General features: G+C 61.9%; 3 protein-coding genes across 10 annotated transcripts in view; 2 read left to right on the top strand and 1 right to left on the bottom strand.

The window, feature by feature from the left end:
• Positions 1–429, top strand: part of PIEZO1 (piezo type mechanosensitive ion channel component 1 (Er blood group)) — a 56970-nt gene extending 56541 nt beyond the window's left edge. For all 7 annotated transcript variants that reach the window (XM_069552663.1, XM_069552662.1, XM_069552661.1 and 4 more), the window contains one exon: positions 31–429. In XM_069552663.1, the coding sequence (XP_069408764.1) occupies positions 31–280 (250 nt within the window). In that variant the 3' untranslated portion in view covers positions 281–429. The remainder of the gene's footprint in view (positions 1–30) is intronic.
• CTU2 (cytosolic thiouridylase subunit 2) lies at positions 398–19990 on the bottom strand. Of its 2 annotated transcripts, XM_069552664.1 has the most exons (16): positions 19691–19990; positions 18161–18333; positions 6469–6546; positions 4474–4552; positions 4244–4303; positions 3131–3191; positions 2619–2728; positions 2243–2508; positions 2029–2164; positions 1783–1914; positions 1430–1521; positions 1244–1338; positions 1016–1145; positions 818–884; positions 665–723; positions 398–587 (listed from the first exon to the last, which is right to left on the bottom strand). In XM_069552664.1, exons 2-16 carry the CDS (start codon positions 18322–18324, stop codon positions 512–514), a joined length of 1605 nt encoding a protein of 534 aa, XP_069408765.1. In that variant the 5' UTR covers positions 18325–18333; positions 19691–19990; the 3' UTR covers positions 398–511. The 2 variants fall into 2 exon arrangements, with proteins under 2 accessions (XP_069408765.1, XP_069408766.1); XM_069552665.1 differs by lacking the exons at positions 18161–18333; positions 19691–19990 and adding an exon at positions 7194–7949.
• RNF166 (ring finger protein 166) lies at positions 6143–15563 on the top strand. Its single transcript, XM_069552666.1, has 7 exons — positions 6143–6245; positions 6720–7660; positions 11681–11837; positions 13130–13242; positions 13597–13711; positions 13797–13904; positions 14596–15563. The coding sequence occupies exons 2-7, from the start codon at positions 7506–7508 to the stop codon at positions 14659–14661; spliced, it is 714 nt and encodes a 237-aa protein (XP_069408767.1). The 5' UTR covers positions 6143–6245; positions 6720–7505; the 3' UTR covers positions 14662–15563.
• Positions 19991–20012: the final 22 nt, after the last annotated feature.

Here is a 20012-nt window from a genome sequence, read left to right as displayed (position 1 = left end):
AGGCTCACTTGCCCACCCACCTGCCCCCAGCATCATGGGGCTGTACGTGTCCATCGTGCTGGTCATCGGCAAGTTCGTGCGCGGCTTCTTCAGCGAGATCTCGCACTCCATCATGTTTGAGGAGCTGCCGTGCGTGGACCGCATCCTCAAGCTATGCCAGGACATCTTCCTGGTGCGGGAGACGCGGGAGCTGGAGCTGGAGGAGGAGCTCTATGCCAAGCTCATTTTCCTGTACCGCTCGCCCGAGACCATGATCAAGTGGACGCGCGACAAGGAATAGAGCCGCCACGGGCAGAGCCGAGGCCCCGGGCTGATGCTGCTGCCACAGGAAGCCGTGGCCCCCCGGCAGAGGACTGCTAGCCCTTCCCGTTGTCCCCCACCCCCACGCGTACTGTAGTTTTCTAATTAAAACGTTTTTATTTATACAAAGGGGCAATCACATGCTGCCTGCTCAGCCTTGCCTGCCTTCCTGCTCCCAGGGGTCTCCTGTCCCCGGCGCTGGTCCACGAGCTCAGCTCTCGCCAGTCCTGGCCTCGTCTTCGCTGTCCCCCAGCAGGTACTCCTGGACCTCCTGCTCGGCTGTGGCCCTGGGGAACCGCATGGTAGGAACCGACACCCAGAAGGACCCCTCCTATGCTCCCGCCCCCAGCAGAACAGGCAGTACCTCTGGCTGCGGATCTGGGCCTCGGACAGGATGTAGGGTGGCAAGAGCTCCAAGGAGGGCTGCAACAGAGAGTCAGCACGGGCGAGGGGCTGCGTAGCACAAGGCTGGCCAGTGCCCACCTGTCCCTCACCCGGGAGAGAGATGGCCACTCACCAAGTCTTTCATGTTCACTCGGCAGCCGTAGCACAGCTGCTCCATGACCTGGGCCCGGGGGTCCTCCCTGCAGAGCACGCTGGACTGAGCACCTGGCCTGGGCCTCAGTGAGGACCCTAGGGCGCACCCACACTGTGCAACCCCAAGATGCCGACCACAGCGGGGTGGGGGGCACGACAGGACGAGGCAGGGACTCACCCCCTGTAGCAGCTGGGGCCCCCACCCATTCCAGCACAGCAGCAGGGCCCGGCAGCCACCCCGGCCTGGGTGACAGGGGGCTGCATCTGGGGGAGATGTGAGGTCTGAGCCCCAAAAGCTGTGGCGCTGTCTGCAAACAAAGAGGAGCTGAGGGGACCTCCAGGCCCACAAAACCCCAAGAGCACTCACGGGTGCCCCGCCCCAGCACCGCGCAGGGTGAGGACAGACCAGCGGTGTCGACGTCCAGCGTGCACATGCAGAGCAGGCAGCGGGGGCCGGCGACACAGCCGTCCCTGGGGGCCTTGACCAGCTTCTCGCTTGTCCTAGGGGTGGGGACAGGGCTCTAAGACACTGCTGGCCGGGTGCTCTACCCCGCCAGTGCCCCCCCCACCCCCAGTACCTACACGCACCCACCTGTACACGGTGCTAACTGTGGAGGGGAACTGGGCCTGCAGTCTGAGGATGAAGGCCTCCATCAGCCGGTGGATGCTGGCCTTCTCGGGTGCCTAGGAGCAATGAGACAAGGGGGCAGCTGTGGGAGGGGCCCCACCTCAGAGAAGTGTGGACCCTGGGCTTCACAGCATTAGCCCTGAGAGTCTGCTGTGGAGCAAACCAGGCGCCCCACTTCTAGAGCGCCCCCACTGTTCAATCAGACACCCTGACAGAGCCCACTCTGCCCCTCGCCCCACCCCCACAAACCCCACTCCGGGAGTGCAGGGATGCCCCACACGGGCTCCACTGTGGCAAGGGGCGTGCACGCTGCCCACCTTGGTGTCCAGGGCCGGTGTGCAGACGGAGGGTACGGCAAACAGGCGGTTGTAGAAGGCGACCTCCTTCAGCGTGTGCTCGCGCATGGGCCGTACCACCACCACGTCGCCATGTCGCTCATCTGAGAAGCCCTGGGGCCGGTGAGGGGGATAGTGTTCCTCACTGCACTCGGCTGTCACTGCCCACTGGGGGGTCCCAAGCTCTCCCCGCCTCCTGGGTGGCCCCTGGGCAGCTTGCAGGCGCACCGTGTCCCAGGCAAGGAAGGCCCCTCTCCCCAGCGCCAGGCTGGTCATGAGCTTGATGGCCAGGCGGGTGCAGCTGTCCCCCGTCATGACCTTGGAGTAGCCGTGGTTCCGGGCCACATGGAGAATCAAGTGGGTCCTGTGGATTGAGGCGGGAGGTCTCAGGAGCCCAGGGAGGCAGGCCCACAACTCGGGAGGCAGGGCGAGGCGGACTCACCGCAGGGTCTGCAGAAGCTCCTCCTTGGCCGTGAGCGTCTTCACTGAGTCAAACAACCTGGACAGCGCCTGGGTCTGGGCAGTCGTGGGTGGCCCAGCAGGGCTGTGGGGGTCCTGGGCACAGTGCTGGCTCTGCCACTCCACCCCATCGGCGCCCAGTGCGTGCTGCTGCTGCAGGAAGCTGTCCACAGCCGCCTTGTAGGCGCTCTCCGTCCCCACTGGCTCCTGGGCAAAGCAGCGCAGCACGGAGGGTGGCAGGCTGAACACCTGCGGGAGGGCAGAGCCGTGAGGCCCGCCCCAGGTGGGGGAAGCAGACCCATGCCCCTCAGGCACCCAGTGCTCACCCCCAGGCCCTCGAACAGGGACGGCCTGCCCACCTCTTCCAAGGCCACAATGTGCCACGGGAAGCCAGTGGTCTGCAGGACCAGCTTCACCTCCGCCAGAGTTTTCGCTCTGTCCTCGGGGCTCTGGCCGCAGGTGGCTCCCTCTGAGACCCGCAAGCAGAAAAACAGAGTCAGGCTTAAAGAGATGCGGACAGTAGTCAGGACCAACAGCCCTGTGTCCTGGGGGCAGCAGTCTCTGAATGCTGACCTGTCTCCTCGGGGGGCATTTTCAGAGTGGCTGGTGAGTTCTCTGGGCATGGGGTGGAGGCCGGAAGGGCAGGTCCCCTAAGGCAGTGAACTCGCCCTTCTCACTCAGTGCCCTGGACCCCGTGGTGGACACTCAGCAGACGTTCCTGCCCAACCCTGGACGGTCTGAGACAGGATGGCAGCAGTGCTGTCTGCCGACACGCTGTCTCCAGACAAACGCCCCTAGGAGGACTTCCTGTGGGCACAGTGCCAGCAGTCAGCAGGCCCACCTGAACACTAGGGCCCAGGAGGAGACGTACCATCAACGTAGATAACCCCTGGCACGAAACGCAGCCTCTTGGCAGAATCTCGACTCAGGCCCTGGGGGGATGTGATAGGGCCTCAGCTCCAAAGCCAGAAGCCACCGGGCACTTTGCTGCAGAGACTCTGCTCCTTCCAGACTGAGGGCCCCCAGGAAAGGGCAGCAGTGCCCCTGTGCTGTGCTGGACTCCACGCAGGCCCACGGGGAGGAGGCACAGCCCAACACGCTTCAAAGCGGCACTCCCTGGGGTACCTCTGTCCCCCTCCAAGCAAAACCTGCTCTCAAAGCCTGTCTGTGCCTCCTGGCAACACCTGAGAAGCCCCTGCCAAGCCCTTCAGACCACTCAGAGCAAGAAAAGACCATGACAGCAAGGCGTCTCTAGTCACGGGGAAGAGCTCCGCCGGGCGGGGGCGGGGAGGGGGTGGTCTCACACCCTCTGGCCAGGTTGAGGGCACCAGGAGGCAAGGGCAGAAAACCAAGCGCAGAAGTGCCGCCTCCGGGAAGCCCCAGCACAGGCCACACCACCACCCCTTAGAGTGTGTGCAGCGGTATAGGTATGTGCCACGCGGGTCAAGGCCTCCCAAGCACCCCAGGGCTACCAGGAGTCCCACTGCCTCCAGTGCCCAAAGTGGGCCTGTGGATGGGCCAAAGCACAGCCCCCATGCCCCTTGTCTCTCCACTGACAACCCCCGAGACCTCCGAGCCCCGCCTTAAACTGCTCAAGGAAGCCACCCTGACCCCCCGAGCCCTTAGGTCCCTGGGGCACCTGCTCTTGCTTTTTTACTGTCTTGTTCCGGACACCCTCCCTGGACCAGGAGAATGCCCCTGGACGCCTCGAGGGGCGCTTTGCCCTGGTGCCACCCTGGTGCCTGGTGCTGTCCAGCAACGCATGTCTGCATTCGAGCAAAGGGACAGGGCACTAAACCCGGACATGGCTGGGCACTCCCTACACCACTCCAGGGCCAGCGTCCACGTGCCCACATCTAAGAGCCCTGAGCATCCTGGCTGGGAAGGGGACCTTTCTCTCCAGCCCAAGCAAGAGTCCCTTGGTGCTAGCCCCCCAACACTGGATCCTGGCTAGGCGTAGCAGGAGGATGGTGTGGAGACATACCTCAAGGACCTGCCAGACCATGGAGCTGGACGAAGGCCCCCCAGACCACGCCAAGAGCACCTGAGGAAGAAGGAACATCACTGGAGGCACTGCACCTCCAACAAGGCCCACCCTCCACCCACGGATGTCTCCGGATGTGAGTCCCCCAGGAGTCTGGGTGTGCGCCCATGGGAGGGGCTGGCACGATGCGGCTGGGACAGGCCGCCTGCGAGGGGGGTGCCACACCCTACCTTCTCTCCTGGGAAGATCAGCCTGTTCTTCCCCAGCATGGCCCTGAACTTGTGGACGTACAACGCCTTGAAACAGTCCCTGCAACACAAACGCTAGGAGCTGCAGCAACACAGCCCAGGCCACCCACCAACACTTCACAGGCTGACAGCCTGAGAGCCCACCAGGTTACATTTTCTTCTAGCAACTTCCACCCTTAAAGCAATGTCTTGACATTAAAAGCTGCACCCAAAGATGGGTGAGGGTAGAAATGGAAAAAAAAAAAAAAAGAAAGAAAGAAAAGAAAGGAAAAAGGAAGAGAAAGACACAGAAAGGAAGAAGATGAAAGAAGGGAGGAAAGAGAAGAAAGAAGAGAGACAAGCAGAGAGAAAGCAAGCTCCCTCCCCAGCAACCCAGCAGGCAGGCAGGTGGAGCAGAGGGGCCCGAGCAGAGGGATCTGAGCGGAGGGGAGCAGCGCTGCCCCAAACAGCGGCCAAGCCTGGGGCTGTGCCCCCGCAGCATTTCCTTCTTGCTGGTCAGATGATCTAGTGTCACAACAGTCCCCAACACAGAACAGGCCCTGCTTATGAAGAGCTGACCAAACACCCCGTGGAGGCTTTGTGGACAGTAACTCAACAGCAGAACACCTGAGGTTCCAGGGACCCCAAGGGATCCGCCACGGGGTGGCTCCTGGACGGTCAGGGCCCGGGAGGTTCCTTGGGCAGACACGGATGCTCACAGTGGCAGAGAGGACACTGCAGCTGCCACACCCGTGCCCCCTGAAGCACCATGAGGCCCCGGAAACCACGTTCTCCCTCTGGTTAGGCGAGGCAAGGGCTTCCTACATGCTGACCTTCTCTACCAGTGAGGAACTTGCTCAAAACCCAGACTGCCAAAATCTGCAAACTGGAAGATCAGCCTATCACCTCTTCCCAGACTAAGCAAGCAGGGGAGGGGAGCCCTGGGCCCAGAAGGAGTCACTGTGGCCTCTCTCCTCCTCATCGGAGAGTTCTCCAAGCAGCACCTCCAAGAGGCTCTTATGTGGTTAAAGCAGTGACTTTCATATCTAAAACATATTTCCTGACAGCACACAGCAAATCTACTCGGCCCTGCAAAAATGGGCAACTGTGAGAAAGTTTGGGAGAAAACAACTTATTCCATCCCTTTGGCTTCTTTTTCAGAAACTTAGTAAGTAGAGTCTGATACTCTGGGAGACCAATTAAAAAATGTGAGCCGGTCAAATAATTCAGCGTGTTTGCCATGCACATCACGTCACCTGAATTTCATAAAGCAGGTGACGAGCCTGACCCGTGGACCTATGGACCCTGTGAACATGACCAGACACTGAAAGTTATGACTCACGGCCATGTGACAGGGCCACAGACAGCTTCAGATCAGACGGAGCATGGTAGGCCTCGCTGGGAGCAGCCCCTGCTCCTGTCCAGAGGTCCCCCCGCAGATTGCCCCTGGTGGTCCAGTGGCTAAGAGTCTGTGCTCCCAGTGCAGGGGCCTGGGGTCCATCCCTGGTCAAGAAACTAGATCCCACATGCCTCAACTAAGACCTGATGGAGCCAAATAAATAAAAAATCTCCAAAGATGCCCCCACAGCTCGGAGGGAGAGGGATGAAAGGGGGGGTTCTGACCTCCCAGCTGTGGGGGCATCTTTGGAGATTTTTTTATTTGGCTCCATCAGGTCTTAGTTGAGGAAAGCTGCCCCTGAATATGTTCCAGCTGCCCTGAGGAGCTCTTCTCGCCTGCACCACACTCCTCTTCACCTTCGCTCCCAACTCTCTCTGTAAGTGCCACCCGGACTTTCCTGCCACCTAATGCATGCCTGGATGATGGGAGAACAGCACTCACACAAGAACCGACACCCACAGCCATACACACACACTCACCCACCCCTGGACATTAGGAGTAAAGTGCTTTCAAAAGAAAGAAATCAAGCCGCAGAAATGGAGGCAGTCCTGGTTACTGAGACTGTGTGTGCCGGGTCACCTCCCACATCCAGGCCTCACCTGCAGAAGGCGTCTCCAGCCCGGATCACCACCACAGGCAGGCCTTCCTTGCACTTCACACACTTCTGATCCCGGGTTCTGAGGCATTGGGAGAAGAGAGACCAGGACACTGATTACATGCGCTCAGGGGCTTCGGGGAGGCGGCAGCCGGTTTCTCATCCCAAGCTGTTGTACCAGAGAGGCCATGGTGGGGCTGGGGAGGGAGAGGAAGGAGCCTGCACCTCACAGACCGGACCTTGTATCTTCTCCAGACTACCCCTCTGAGGAAATACCAGAGCCCTAAGAGGATTTCAGTTCTTCAAAGCCAGCTCAGTTAGCTCTGTCTCAGGGCTGGCACGAGAAGAGAGACAGCTAGTTCTGGGAGGCGCTGGAGGGGAGAACTGGAACCAGAGTGCAGAAGCGGCCGGCAGGTCGACTTTCCTCGCCAAGTAAGGACAGCTTGGTCAGAGGCGGAACAATTCCACTGGCTACAAAAATTAGAGGTGCGAGCGCGCCAAGTGTTCACCACGGGCTTGCCAGGCACTCCCCGGATGCTGAGGAGCGAGGTCCACCCCACACCAGAGATTCCTGGACTCCCAGGACCCGCCCTGGGCAGTCTGAGGGCTTCCCGGAACGTGGCCCCCGAGACTGAGCGCAAAGCGCGTACGGGCTGGCCCTCGGGGCAGGGCTCGCCCCCTGCTGGAGGATCGGAAAGGAAGCGGCGGGTGCAGCTGCCCAACTTTTACCCAAGCCGTGGCGGCGGTGACCCCTTGGGGGCGGACTCCCGGTACTCCTCAGACATCTCGCACATGGCTGCGCCGTGTCGCTTAGCAGACAGCTTCGACGGCAGAGGCGGGGCGCATTCTGATACGTCACCTACGCGCCGGCGCGAGGGGCGGCCGCTCCCTATGACGTCAACACGACGCCGGCGCAGCCGTGACGCTCGAACCGGGGGCGGGCGCTCCTTGTGACGTCAACTTGGCGCCGGCGCGGCCGTGACGCGCAGGCCGAGCCGGGACAGGGGCGGCGGCGGCGGCGGCAGCGGGCCGGGCCCCGGGATGGCGATGTTCCGCAGCCTGGTGGGCTCGGCTCAGCAGCGACAGCCGCCGGGCGGGCCCGCTGGCGGCGACAGCGCCCTGGAGGCGCAGTACAGCTGCCCCATCTGCCTGGAAGTCTACCACCGGCCCGTGGCCATCGGCAGCTGCGGCCACACGTGAGTGCGCTGGCCTCCGGGAGGCCGCGGGGTCGGGCGCCGCCCCGGGGAGGTCTGAGGCCACCCCAGCGCAGTCCCAGCACGCGAGGACTTGGGGGGCAAGGGGCTCCACGCGCAGCGCCGTTTCTGCCCTCTGGGTACGTCCATCCGCCTCAGCCCAGCGTCCTGCCCGCTCGCCCCGGGCGCTCGACCCCGATCACCCCGTCGGCAGACAGGGCCGACCTGCAGCTCTGCCCGGTCTCGTGTGCCAGGAGCCGCTGACGGCCTCGGCGGGCCTCCCTGGGAACTCAAAGGGCAGCGGGCGCGACCTTTGTGCCGGTCGCCTTCCATCTGGTCTAGTGGAGAGTGGGGTGGGCAATTGTAAATAAATGCTTTGTGGCTTTTGCTGTCAACTATTTTTTGGATCCGCTGTCAGCTTGTCGTGACTGCAGAGGAGAGGAGTTCCCTAAAGTTTGGACAAAGGCTTTCTTGGAGTCTGGTGCTGTTTTGTTTTGATGGAGAACTTGGGTCACCATGGGTCACTGAGCAGCCAGGCAGGCTGGCCCTCGGTGGACCAGATGCCACACACCTTGCTAGGGTTTCAAGCTGCTCCTGGGCCAGTTGTTTCAGGAACACAAACCTGAGGATGTGGCTCTTCTCCCAGCAGAGAGCTGCACTCATGTCTTCTGGGAGCTGCCAGCCTGCTTGGGAGGGGCTGAGATCAGAGTGTATGGTCTCCAACACTCCAGAAGGCTGAATAACACAGCTCTTGAGTGAAATTAGCAGGGTGGGAGAGGGGACAGGAGGGCTTAGCTGCCCACAGAGTTGCTGAGGAGGTGGGGCCGAGGTGCACCCAGGATAGTAGGAGGCCCTAGAACATTTTGCAAACAAAGGCAGCTGGCCTAGGAGGTTCTTGACGCAAAGAGGGAACTGGAACTGCTAGGTGTGTATGCTGTGTATCCTCAGGCTGCGGGAGTGTCAGGAGTCGGAGTGCCTTCAGGCACACACAGTGCAGGCAGCACAGACACCCACCTGCGCACCCTGGGAAAACGCTGCTGACTAGTCCTGAAGGCGCTGGCCTCACTTTTTCATGCTGTCTGTGACATTTTGGCAGGGGCAGCCTTTGAACAGCACCTCTCTCGTCAACACGCACCAGTGGGTGTTGTCACTGTGTGTTCAGCTTCTTCCAGCCAATCATTGAGAGAGCTGCAGAGCCTGTCTTGGGGCCCAATTTTAGAAAGCCTTTCCTGGGTTTAGGATTTCTATCAACACTCACCCAGCCCTAGACACAAGCCTTTTTTCCCAAATAAATCTTTTTAGAATACAGAACTACACAAACTGCTGTGATAGCATATTCTTTGATAACCTCTCCCCACACTTTTCTTGGCAGAATCACACCCCTCTGCTCCTGTTCCTGAGGCTGGTCCTGCAGCAGCCTCTTCTTCAGCTTCTGCCTTGGAGATATTTTCTTCCTGACCCTACTGCTGATGTAAATCTCCTGGCTGGTTATCTCTGCTGCCTACTTTCTATAAGTTTTCTTTTCCAATGTTTTGAAGGCGTGTGTGCAGACAAACAGGAGAAGGCAATGGCACCCCACTCCAGTACTCTGGCCTGGAAAATCCCATGGACGGAGGAGCCTGGTGGGCTGTAGTCCATGGGGTCTCGAAGAGTTGGACACGACTAAGCGACTTCACTTTCATGCATTGGAGAAAGAAATGGCAACCCACTCCAGTGTTCTTGCCTGGAAAATCCCATGGACGGAGGAGCCTGGTGGGCTGCCGTCTATGGGGTCACACAGAGTCGGACACGACTGAAGCGACTTAGCCACAGCACAAACGAACACGAAAGATTTAAAGACACCCCTTTCCTTTTAAAAAGTCTGCTGGTGGTCTGGTTATCTGCCTCACTCCACCGCTACCTGACTAAGCAGTTTCCTTCACAAAATAGGTTTTCTGGAGGTGACAGCAGCCCTGCCTGGGCCTGGACTCCTGCTCCAGCACCCGACAGAAGGGGACAGGTCACAGGGAGGGCTTTCCAGCAGGAGCCCAGAGGCAAGGGAGCTCCTCGGTGGAGACGGTGGAAGCCCTCCCAGGAAGTCCCCAGAAGAAGCCAGTCATCTGCCATGCTCAGGGGATGCCCTGGGCAGTAAGCTGCACCTGGAACCAGAAACCACCTGGCTGCTCCTGACGCTCTGACGAGGCCTCCCCTAGTGCCGTGTATTTGGGCCGAGTTCTGCCTGGGCTGCCCCCAGCCACTGTGCCTCTTCTGTCCATCCGCCCTCTCTGGTAGTGCCGTCACACTGTCTCCCGCCTAAGTGTCCCCACGTGCAGTCTGTTAACGAACAGAAGTTGTAGAAACACTGGCACACTCGTGCATAAGGAGATGCGGAGGGAATGTTGGTAACAGACATTGTCTGAGTCCTCCCTGCTTGCAGAGGCCTGGGAGATAGGTGCTGTTACTCTTCCAGCACAAGGGAAAGGAGATCGGGGCAGCCGAGGGCAATCCCCAGGTGTTCAGCAAAGCCGAGGCTAGAGCTCAGGCTGCTGGGCCAAGCCAGCCTCTCACCCCTGTCACTGAGGCCCCTCCTGCGGCCACAGCCCCCAACACCCGTGGGCCAGTGCCTGCAGACACCCGGAACTGCCGAGCATTTACCAGCCTGGAGCGGGCTTCTCTGCTGAGTTCGCAAGGCCTCTGTCCGCAGGCTCAGTGGCCTGAGAGGCTTGGGTCCCAGGCAGCTCCCCTGGTCTGTGCAGGGGGTGACCAGTGGGGACAGCACTGGAGTGATGGGTCCACGCAGAAGAGGCTCCGGCCAGCTGACGGGCCACCCCCCACCCCCTAACCAGGCCTCCGTGCACCTGCGAGGGCAGGGGCCATGCTGCACTTCATTCTGCCCCCGGCTCCTTAGGGAGTAAGACAGGAGCTGGCAGTGTAGTGGGCGGGTCAGGCAGGGCTCGTCCTCCTTCTGGAACCGCAGCTTCCTCGCCTCCCCTCCCCACCAGGCGCCCCTCTCCTGACCCAAGGCTGGTTTGTCCTGAGTACACCCTCAGCCTGGCACTCTGCAAGCTTCCTCCATCTCCTTGTGGCTCAGGGGACACATCCCTCACTGAAATCACACAGGTGGCTGCATGGGAGCCAGCATGCAGGAGAAGGGCCTCTGGATCGCCTCAGGTGCCTCTTCCTGAGAAGAGGTGAAAGTCTGAGGTGGAAGGATGGGGACCCTGCACTCTGCTGGGCCATCTGTGCCCCCAGAAATGCCCGCAGCCCCCTTTCTCGCAGGGCTGAGCCTGTGGGCTGTGGACGAGGCTCCAGTCTCTGCTGAGCAGACCCCTTGGCACTTCCTACAAGGCCAGACCAAGCTGGTCCTGAGATCAGGCTCTCGGTCCCTCTTGTGCCCCAGCTGAGAATGTGTGACCTGCGGCGTGTGCTCTTCCACAGCACAGAGCTGGTTGTGAACACGAACTGCTGTGGCCAAGCACCTGAGGGTGCAGGACACAGCACCTCCAGAGACATGGATAAGAGCTCAGAGCCGAGAGGAGCCTGAGCACCTGGGCACAGCCCCTCTGCCACCCTGCCTCTGCTCAGGCCGGGCCCGAGGCCTGCTTGCCTAGGGACAGGGCATGTCCCAAGACTGGTGACGCTCCCTGGCCAGCCTTGGCCCTGCTCCTTCTAGTGAGTGCTGGGCCCTGGGGCCCTGTGGTTTCCTCTCAGCACTGGGGGTTAGTGATTTTACCCTCAGACTTAGTGGGTGGAGGGCCTCCTGGGTCTCCCACGCTGTCCTGGAGCCCCCGAGGTGTTGTCGTCACCCGTGGCAGTGAGATGGACAGGGTGGGCCCTGGCCCTCCCGCAGCCAGCACTCTTGCTGGGACCAAGTCTAGGGGCCAGCACAGGACAGGCGGTCACGGCTGCAGCTCAGGAGCCCATGATGGGGCAGGGACAGGGTCATCTTTCAGCCAGACAGTGCCCACCCCGCCCACAGGCCCCGCACAGAAGCACCTGCTGACGTAGGGGCTCACAGCCCTCAGGCCCGTGTCCCCCCTGCAGGTTCTGTGGGGAGTGCCTCCAGCCCTGCCTGCAGGTGCCGTCCCCTCTGTGCCCGCTGTGCCGCCTGCCCTTTGACCCCAAGAAGGTGGACAAGGCTGCCCACGTGGAGAAGCAGCTCGCGTCCTACAAGGCACCCTGCCGAGGCTGCAGTAAGAAGGTACTGGCTGGGCTCCTAGAGGGTGCATCGGGGAACCAGGCGCAGGCCACCCCCCAGTTCTGTTGAGCAACCTGCCATTCCGCTCACTTCCCGAGCGTGGCCCAGTCTCTGGGCTGTGGCCGATGCAGGGACGGGGGCTGAGCTGAGCCCACCCTAGACACAGCCTAACACTCCAGTGACCCTCGCGCTGCAGGTGGTGACTGAGGCAGGCCCAGGCCCACTGTCCCTCCAGCACCTGAGCCCCCCAGCCCGCCCGACACCTGCTGTTCCTGCAGGCAGGCACACCACCTCTCAAGGGACCCAGCCTGGAAGCAGAACGTGCAGGGAGGTTTTCAGATTCTGCCATTGCTCAGGTTAACAGGTTAACTCTCCTGAGTTATCACAGTAGGAAGCGGCCCTGGTTGCTCTGTCCCCAGGGTCAAAGGTCTGAATGTCCAGGGGCCTCTTTCGGGCTCGCATGCCCCTCCCTCCCAGCCCAAGAGCAGCGTGAGGTGCCCTACGCTTGGTCTGTGTCATGGTTCTTTCCACGCAGGCAGGATCAGAGCGGCAGGCCTCACGCAGTGTCCCCAGCCCTGGGCAGAGGAGGGCCAGGCCGGTGTCAGGAGGCCCACCCCCTATACCCCAGGCTCTGGGTGGGCGCTCCTGGAGGTTCCTGTTTGTGCCACCTGGGAGGGCTGCCCGGGCCTCTTTCTTCTGCTCATTCCTGCCTGCCCCAGGCAGCCAGCGCGCTCCTGCCCTGCCCTGTTGAGCTGGTTCTGCCTCTGGCTGGAGCGGGCAACCTGGTAATCACGAAGGCTGTGTCACGTTAGTTTTTCTGTTTCTTAGTAACGAATTCTAAGCACATCTGACTGCCTAGAATTTTGTCTGCTGGCTCCCATTAAGAAGGGTGACTTTTCACAAATAAACACCCTCCCCTGGGACTTCCCTGGTGGTCCAGTGGCTAAGACTCCACCCTCCCAACGCAGGGGGCCCGGGTTCGGCCCCTGGTCAGGAAACTAGATCCAACAAGGCTCAGCTAAAGATCCCAAGTGGGGCAACTAAGACCCAGAGCAGCCAAATCAATCAATCAGTTAAACAAACAACCCTCCCATGTCCCCCAGCTCCCCAGGGGCCCCGTCAAGGGCCCCCCTGCCCCCTGCATGACCACAGTGTGAGCTGTGAGCGCCTGCTTCTGGGTGCGGCTCTGCAGCCCTGGGTGCATCGGCCTCCTTCTCCAGCCAGGGTGCTGGCCGGGGTGTCAGGAGCCAGGGGCTCAGCCCCCCGCCCCCTGACCCTGCCCTCTGTCTTCCCAGGTGACGCTGGCCAAGATGAGAGTGCACGTGTCCTCCTGCGTGAAGGTCCAGGAGCAGATGGCCAACTGTCCCAAGTTTGTCCCTGTGGTGCCCACGTCCCAGCCCATCCCCAGGTAGGCCCCACGCAGGTCAATCTCTGGGGCAGTTTCTGGCCTACGTCACAGGGTGGGCAGTGTGGCTCCACCCTGAGGAGCTGCGAAGGGCCTCAACCCCTGCAGGTGGGGACCCAGGAGGGCCCGGCCCGGCCCACCTGTCACCCCCCAGTGGGAGTGCAGTCCTTAGGCTGGGGCCAGACAGACACCACTCTGGGCGGGCAGCCACGTCGAGGAAGGAGAGACTGGGAGGTCCTGATGGAACGTGCAGAGGGCAGAGGCTCCACGACAGCAGGGCCCACAGTGCGGGGGAGGGCGAGCCGGCTGGGCCATAGGAAGGGGGGCAGCACCACTCACCCCCTGTCCCCGCCCCAGCGCCGTCCCCAACAGGTCCACCTTCGCTTGCCCTTACTGTGGCGCCCGCAACCTGGACCAGCAGGAGCTGGTGAAGCACTGCGTGGACAACCACCGCAGTGACCCCAACCGCGTGGTAAGCCTGCCCACCCCCGGGACCCTGCTCCCCACGCGCACGGCCTCCCAGGCCCCGTGGGCTCACCGTCCCCACTCTGTCCCAGGTGTGCCCCATCTGCTCGGCCATGCCCTGGGGCGACCCCAGCTACAAGAGCGCCAACTTCCTGCAGCACCTGCTCCACAGGCACAAGTTCTCCTATGACACTTTCGTGGTGGGTGACCCGCCTGGCCCCGCCCCACCGCCGGTGCTGGTAGTGGGCGGGTTTGCAGGCCACCAGAGGCCCGGGGGGTCTGGGCTGTGCAGTGGGCCCCTCACCCACGGGCCAACCAGCTCTCCTCACTCGGGGTGCCTCTGGGGGAGGTGCCATCACAGGGGTACCGTCTCCCCGGTTTTGCACTGAGGCCTGGGGACAGACCTTCCTTGGGGACGGGCCCCTCCAGTGCCCACTGGGAAAGAGCCACATCCCGCCTGCAGATGCTCGCCTCCTGGTGCACCCCCAGGCCTGCTCTTCCCGTCCCCTGCCAGCCTGCAGGCACCCGGCCTTGTAGGCTCCCGCCTCCGCTCCGCCCGCACCTGGTCCTGATGGTAGAAACACAGGAGTGCTGGCTTCCCCCACTCCGCCGTCCTGGAATCTGGGGGGGGAAGGACAGCTCTTATTCCTCGCAGCCACCGCACACAGTCTGTCCAGCCCTCCGTCACTGGGCGCGGTATCCTCAGGGCAGCCAGACCATCCCCCACTAGTTGCCACGAGGTGCCCAGGACCCATGACCGTGAGGCTGAACGGCGGCAGGGCGGGGGGCTGCACGCCGGTCTGCTGGGGTGGCGAGTGGTCTGCTGGGGTGGCGAGCGGGGGTGGCCCTGAGAGGCCACGGCGCCCCGCCCAGCTCCGCCCCGTCTTCCAGGACTACAGCATTGACGAGGAGGCTGCCTTCCAGGCCGCCCTGGCCCTGTCTCTCTCCGAGAACTGACAGTGCCACCACCGGCTGAGCCTTCCCGCCTCCAAGGACAGAGCCCGCCAGCTCCTGCGCCCAGACCCGCCTGGGAAGGCGCCTCGAGGGCTGGGCAGAACCTCATCGCTGCCAGAGGAGAGGCCTCGTCCCCACCACCTGCGCTCCTGCTGAGCGCCGCTGGCTCCTCGGTGCTCGGGCTGAGCACGTGGCCTCGCGGGGCGGCGAGTGCGGCCCCTGTCCGTGTCTCAAAGCCATGCTGTCCTCCCTGCAGAGAGGACCCTTCAGGCCCCGCCACCCAGCAGGGATGCGCAGGGGCCCGGCCCAGCACCTAGCAACGCTTCCCCCTCGCGCGCTCGGTACTGGCTTTTGTGATACCTAGAGGTTCCACACTTTTCTATATTATCCGGTGTGATGACCTTTTCACGTTTTCTAGAGCAAAGACAAAGCAGTTACCCTTCATATTGCAATATCTGTGTTTGACTAGGAACAATAGTATTTTTATGGAACATTTACAAAATTATATTTTTTAAAAAAAACAATCAAAAATGAACGGTTGTGGGATAGGTGGGGGAAGGAAGGGAGAGACGGGACAATGGCTGTGTGTGGGGACCAAGGTGACCACATCCCTAGGCCACCTCGCCTTTCCCCAGGCCCCCTGTGATCAGCCAGAAGAAATCCCAGTGTCTGGCCACTTGTGGAGGCAGCCGGGTCTGCTCCTGGCCTCCCGCCTGGGTCCTGGCCTCAGCCCCGCTGTCACTGTTCTGAAGCTGACAGCCTCCTGGCCCAGGCAGAAGGCAGGGGCCGGGGCAGTGGCTGGTCAGGCCAGAAAATGCTCACTGGCACCTTCGTTTGGTTCCTGGCGTAAATTATTGCTGTCTTAAAAAAAAAAAATTTAAATAAAACATTTCAAAGCATCTCAAGCGGCCTGACCAGTGCATTTCTTTCAGCAAATATTAACAGCAGAGGGCTGGAGTGGGGTCAGGAGGCCGTCCTCTGCTGCAGGCCTGTGGTCGTGTGTCCTTCCCCAAGGATTTCCACCTTTGAGACTCCCACAGCCTCCCCAGGCAGCCTGCCAGGCTGTGCCCTCAGCATGCGCCCTCACTGCAGCCCAGGAGCCAGCCCTCCTCTCAGACATCCATCCAGGGACAGTGGTCTCAGGCCAACATAAATACCAGGACCCCCCTGCTGTTTCCAAGTCACCACGGGCCTTTAAAACATGATGAGCACCCCGTGTGGTCAGGGTCCTGGTGCGCTGCCGAGCTGTCCCTGCCTGCCTCCCCTAGCTGTGCCCTGGACCCTGCCCCTCAGGAGAAGGTGAGGCTCCCGCTGACCGTGGCAGGGCAGACAAGCAGAGGCCTCCATGAGAGGACCGTCCTGCCTGGGGCACAGCCAGCCTATAGAAAGCCTTCCTCAGGAGCCACCAGCACCCTGCCCCCCACTGACCACCCTCTGACCCCACTGGCCACAGACGCTGCCTGCCAGCCTGTCCTTCCTGCTGCCTTCCAGATGAGGCCGTGACGTGATCCCGGGGCCACCCAGGCCCAGCATCAGCTTCCCCGGGGCTGGCGGGAAAGGAAGCGTGTGGCTGAAGTGCCCCTCCTACAGGAGGCTGAGGGGCTGGGATTCAGGCCCCCATGCGCAGTAGGGGAGCCTCAGGGTGGCCCTGGCCAGTCCCCCGGGGCCTGGAGCCAGCGGGGGCAGCGCGAGGACCACCCAGCTCCAGAAGCTAGGTGCAGACGCTGCCCCGCGTCCTCCCCCCACCAGCCCAGCCACCTCACTCCGCCACGACCCTCCCCTGCCCCCGGCAGTCGTCAACCCTGACCCCTCTGGGGCTGGCCACCCTGCCCCCATCTAGGACCTTCGCTTCCTCCCCCCCACCACCCCAGAGCTGCCAGCATGTTGTATCCAGGACACGTGTGGTTCTGGGGTCATTGGGCCCATGTCCCAGCCCCAGTTCAGCCTCCAGCCCTGGGAGCAGGGCTGGCAGCAACTACGTTCTCCCCTCCTGGACACAGCCAGGCTGGTCAGCCACAGGTCCTGACCTCACAGTGCCCTCCAGGAGGCAACACCCGGGTGTCTGTCCCCGAGTCTCACCCTGTAGAGGCCTCAGCACCCACCATGTCAGCACAGGACCAAGGGCTCCCGGCCACCGCAGGCTGGCAGTCCCCGGGGGTGACGCCCAGGCTATAGCGCCTCCTTCTAGACTCTCTGACATACCCGAGCACCGCGCGTCTGCCCACGAAACATACTCCCTGGAAGGAGCCTTGAACTCCCTCACGATAAGGCAGCTCAGACTGACAGGCCCAAAGACACCTCCACACGGTGGGCCTGAGAACACATCCCCAGCAGCATGTGATCAGCACCAGCCGGCAGCAAGCTTTCGCACCCAGAACCCATGCTGAGCCCTGTTCTCTGGCCCAGCCAGCTGCCAGGGCTGGGACCCCATCAGGAGGAGCAGCCCTCACAATCACAGAGAAGAGAGCTGTGCCCCATGGCCCTCAGGCCTCTCCCACAAGCCGCCGGGAACGAGGGCCCAGACGGGGAAGGGGCTCTGAGAGGGTGCCATGGGGCCCAGAGTTGGGAATTCGGCTGTGCACCAGCAGACACTCCCCTGCAAACCCCGGCCCACCTGCAGAAGCCCGACCGCAGTGACACCCAGCACAGCCCCTGCAGCATCACTCGTGTGCACGCCAGAGTGCAGGCCTGCACACACCCGAGCATTGCATGCACACGTGTGCAGCCCTCCTCAGCCCCGCATCACCTGCGAGGCTCAGTGCCTGGTGACACACCCGCTGGGGGTCACAGCTGTGGGTGAAGGCCAGGGTCCCCTCCCAGAAACCCCGTGTCACGCAGCATGTGAGCCCCTCCCCCCATTTAAGAACCAGCCCTCTAGAGGGGTCCTGCAGCTGTCAGCAGCTGTGAGCCCCTTCTGGGGGTGACCACACACACGCTGGCCACCAGCCTGAGCCAGAGCACTGGGTCCGTGACTTTGGCCGGCCACGAGGATGCTCCAAGGCAGGCTGTCACAGCCACGCCCTCATGACAAATACACCACACACCGACACAGGGGCCACGCCACCAGGGCAAGTGCCCCGAGTCCTGGGATAGCCGAGCCCCAGCTGCAAGGCCAGGTTCTGAGTGCCATTCTGAGCCCCAGAGCCAGGCCCACTGCGGGGCCAGGTCCCTTCACCCAGGTGTCCCCGGGGACGGGCATGCCCGGACCACACCTGACACTTTTCCATCTAATCTGACAGGTCCTGCTAACCCCCAACCACAGACCCAACCTCGCCCAGGCGCTGTGGGGGAGGGCGAGAGCGTCCCACCTCTCCAGCCCTTGGCTGCATCTAACAGGGATGGGCTTTAAACATTGGGCCAGGAAGCCCAGTTAGTAGAAAATCCAGGCTTAACAGAATACAGGTGCACAAGCCCAGAACCACATTGTAAAGCACAGAAAAGAACAAAACATACCTGTAAAAGAAAGAGAACACCAATGTAGGAGGAATTGTAACAATCTTACCTGGGCTCTGCTGGCTCAGTGTCTGATAGAGGCAAGCGGGCGTGTGGCCACAAGCAGACATCACCAAGCGTCAAGGGCAGACCCTGGGGTCCCTGCAGGTCCTGCTCTGACAGGGAGCACCATTCCAGGAGGCCAGGGGGAGTGGGCTTCCGACAGCACAGCATGGGGCCTAGCTGCAAGGCAAGGTAGTCATACTGAAGACAGACGACACAGAGCAGGGTGAGGGGGCACTGCCACCGACCTCCCAGGGCTGCACGGGTGTGAGCAGAGCGGACACGTGGGTTTTCCTCTGTGAGTCCTACTCCAGCCTGGCCCGGACACAACCCTGTGAGTCACAGCCGAACAGGGAGTCTGTGTGACCACAGGAGGGCAGTTCTGAGCAGTACGCAGGGACCTCAAACTTCCCTTTGGGTCAGTGCTCACGGCAGCCCTCGGAAAGGAGCACCCCACCCCAGAGGTGATCTAGGGTCCTCAAAATCCCTGGGGTGTTTCCTGGGTGAGATCAGCTGGTTCCCCATGGGAGTGCGCCAGTCCCTCTGGGGACCAAGGTCAACCTGGGGCGGCCACACAGTGGTTTACTGGGCAAGGAAGGACAGTGTGAGTGCAGGGCTGGCTCGGGGATCTGCAAGTGTTATCTACGTCTGGGAAGACAAAAAGGAAGGGAAGGTACACATGGAAAGCTTGAGGCCACAGGAGAAACACACAAGCAGAAGGCAGCCACATGTTCTCCGAAATGCATGTGAGTGGCAACCGGTGGTAAGCCAGGTGATGGGAGAGACAGGCATCTTCTCCCATCTGTGCCCCACCTGTCTGTTCAACCAAGCAACAGACACCCTGAATGAGGCTGGAAGTGCCAGCCCGGTCCCGGTCCCCCCTGCCGCCTACTTCAGCACGTTTTCTTTTCTGCAAAACTGAAGGCATATAAGACCTGGCGTGACTCAGGCCTCCCTCCCCACGTCTCTCTGAGGCTCCTCTGTGGGCTCTTCACCACCTCCACTCACCCCCAGGCTCCTGGCTGGCAAAGCACTCGGCTGCACATGGTGCCTGCGCCTCTCAAGGCAGGCCTGCTGCACAGCCAGGGAAGTGCCTAAGCGGTTCTCAGGGGCCTGGCAGTGTGTTCCTCCACCCCCGCCAGAGAGGGACCCTTGAACTCATAAAATGTCCACATCAGGAGGTACCAGACATGCAGGCATGGCCGTCTTTTGGTGGCACTGAAAACTCCAAAAGACGCAGAAGTTGAGGCTGTCTGGGTCTCACAGACTAGGCTGCGGCAGCGGGCGCAGGCACTGCCCTCTCACTCCACTTCCCACAACTGCCTGTCTGAACCCTAGGAACTCCGGAATGTCAGGTGGTGTCCTTTCTCCCACCAAATGAGCTTTCTGGAGCCAACTGCCAAAGTACTGTCTCTTTTGGGTCCCCTCCCACTGGGAGAGGGCCGCTCTCCCCGAGGCCGGTCGAGCCCCTGGTCACCACTCTAGCGGGTCAGCAGGGTCAGCTCTGGAGTTCAGGGCTGGCGCTCATCAAACCTACCTTTGCGGGTTTGCGCAGGAGGCGGAGCGGGCTTGTAACTGGCTGGAGCAGGTTCTCTGAAGCTAGACTCTGTTTAAGCTCGAACCACAGGGTGGACTGAGCCCAGCTCGGCTTTTGCCCAGCCCTGACCTCCGCCCTTCAGTCCACGGCTAGTGGGCGCGCCAGGTCTCGGGGTCGGCATGACTCATGGCGCGCGCCAGGGAAGTCCCGTGGGCTGGACACGCAGCCACGCGCTCCCTCCCCCGCGGCCCGCGCACCTGTCCTGGGCGTGGCCCGCGGCCCCGCCCCCGCCTCCGCCCCGGCCCTGCCGCGCCGCGCGCTG

This window comes from Ovis canadensis, chromosome 14, assembly GCF_042477335.2.
Source record: "Ovis canadensis isolate MfBH-ARS-UI-01 breed Bighorn chromosome 14, ARS-UI_OviCan_v2, whole genome shotgun sequence".
In the NCBI taxonomy this organism is placed as follows: domain Eukaryota; kingdom Metazoa; phylum Chordata; class Mammalia; order Artiodactyla; family Bovidae; genus Ovis; species Ovis canadensis.
The sequence above is the reverse complement of the archived record's forward strand: the minus strand, read 5'-3'. Positions and strand labels throughout refer to the sequence as shown.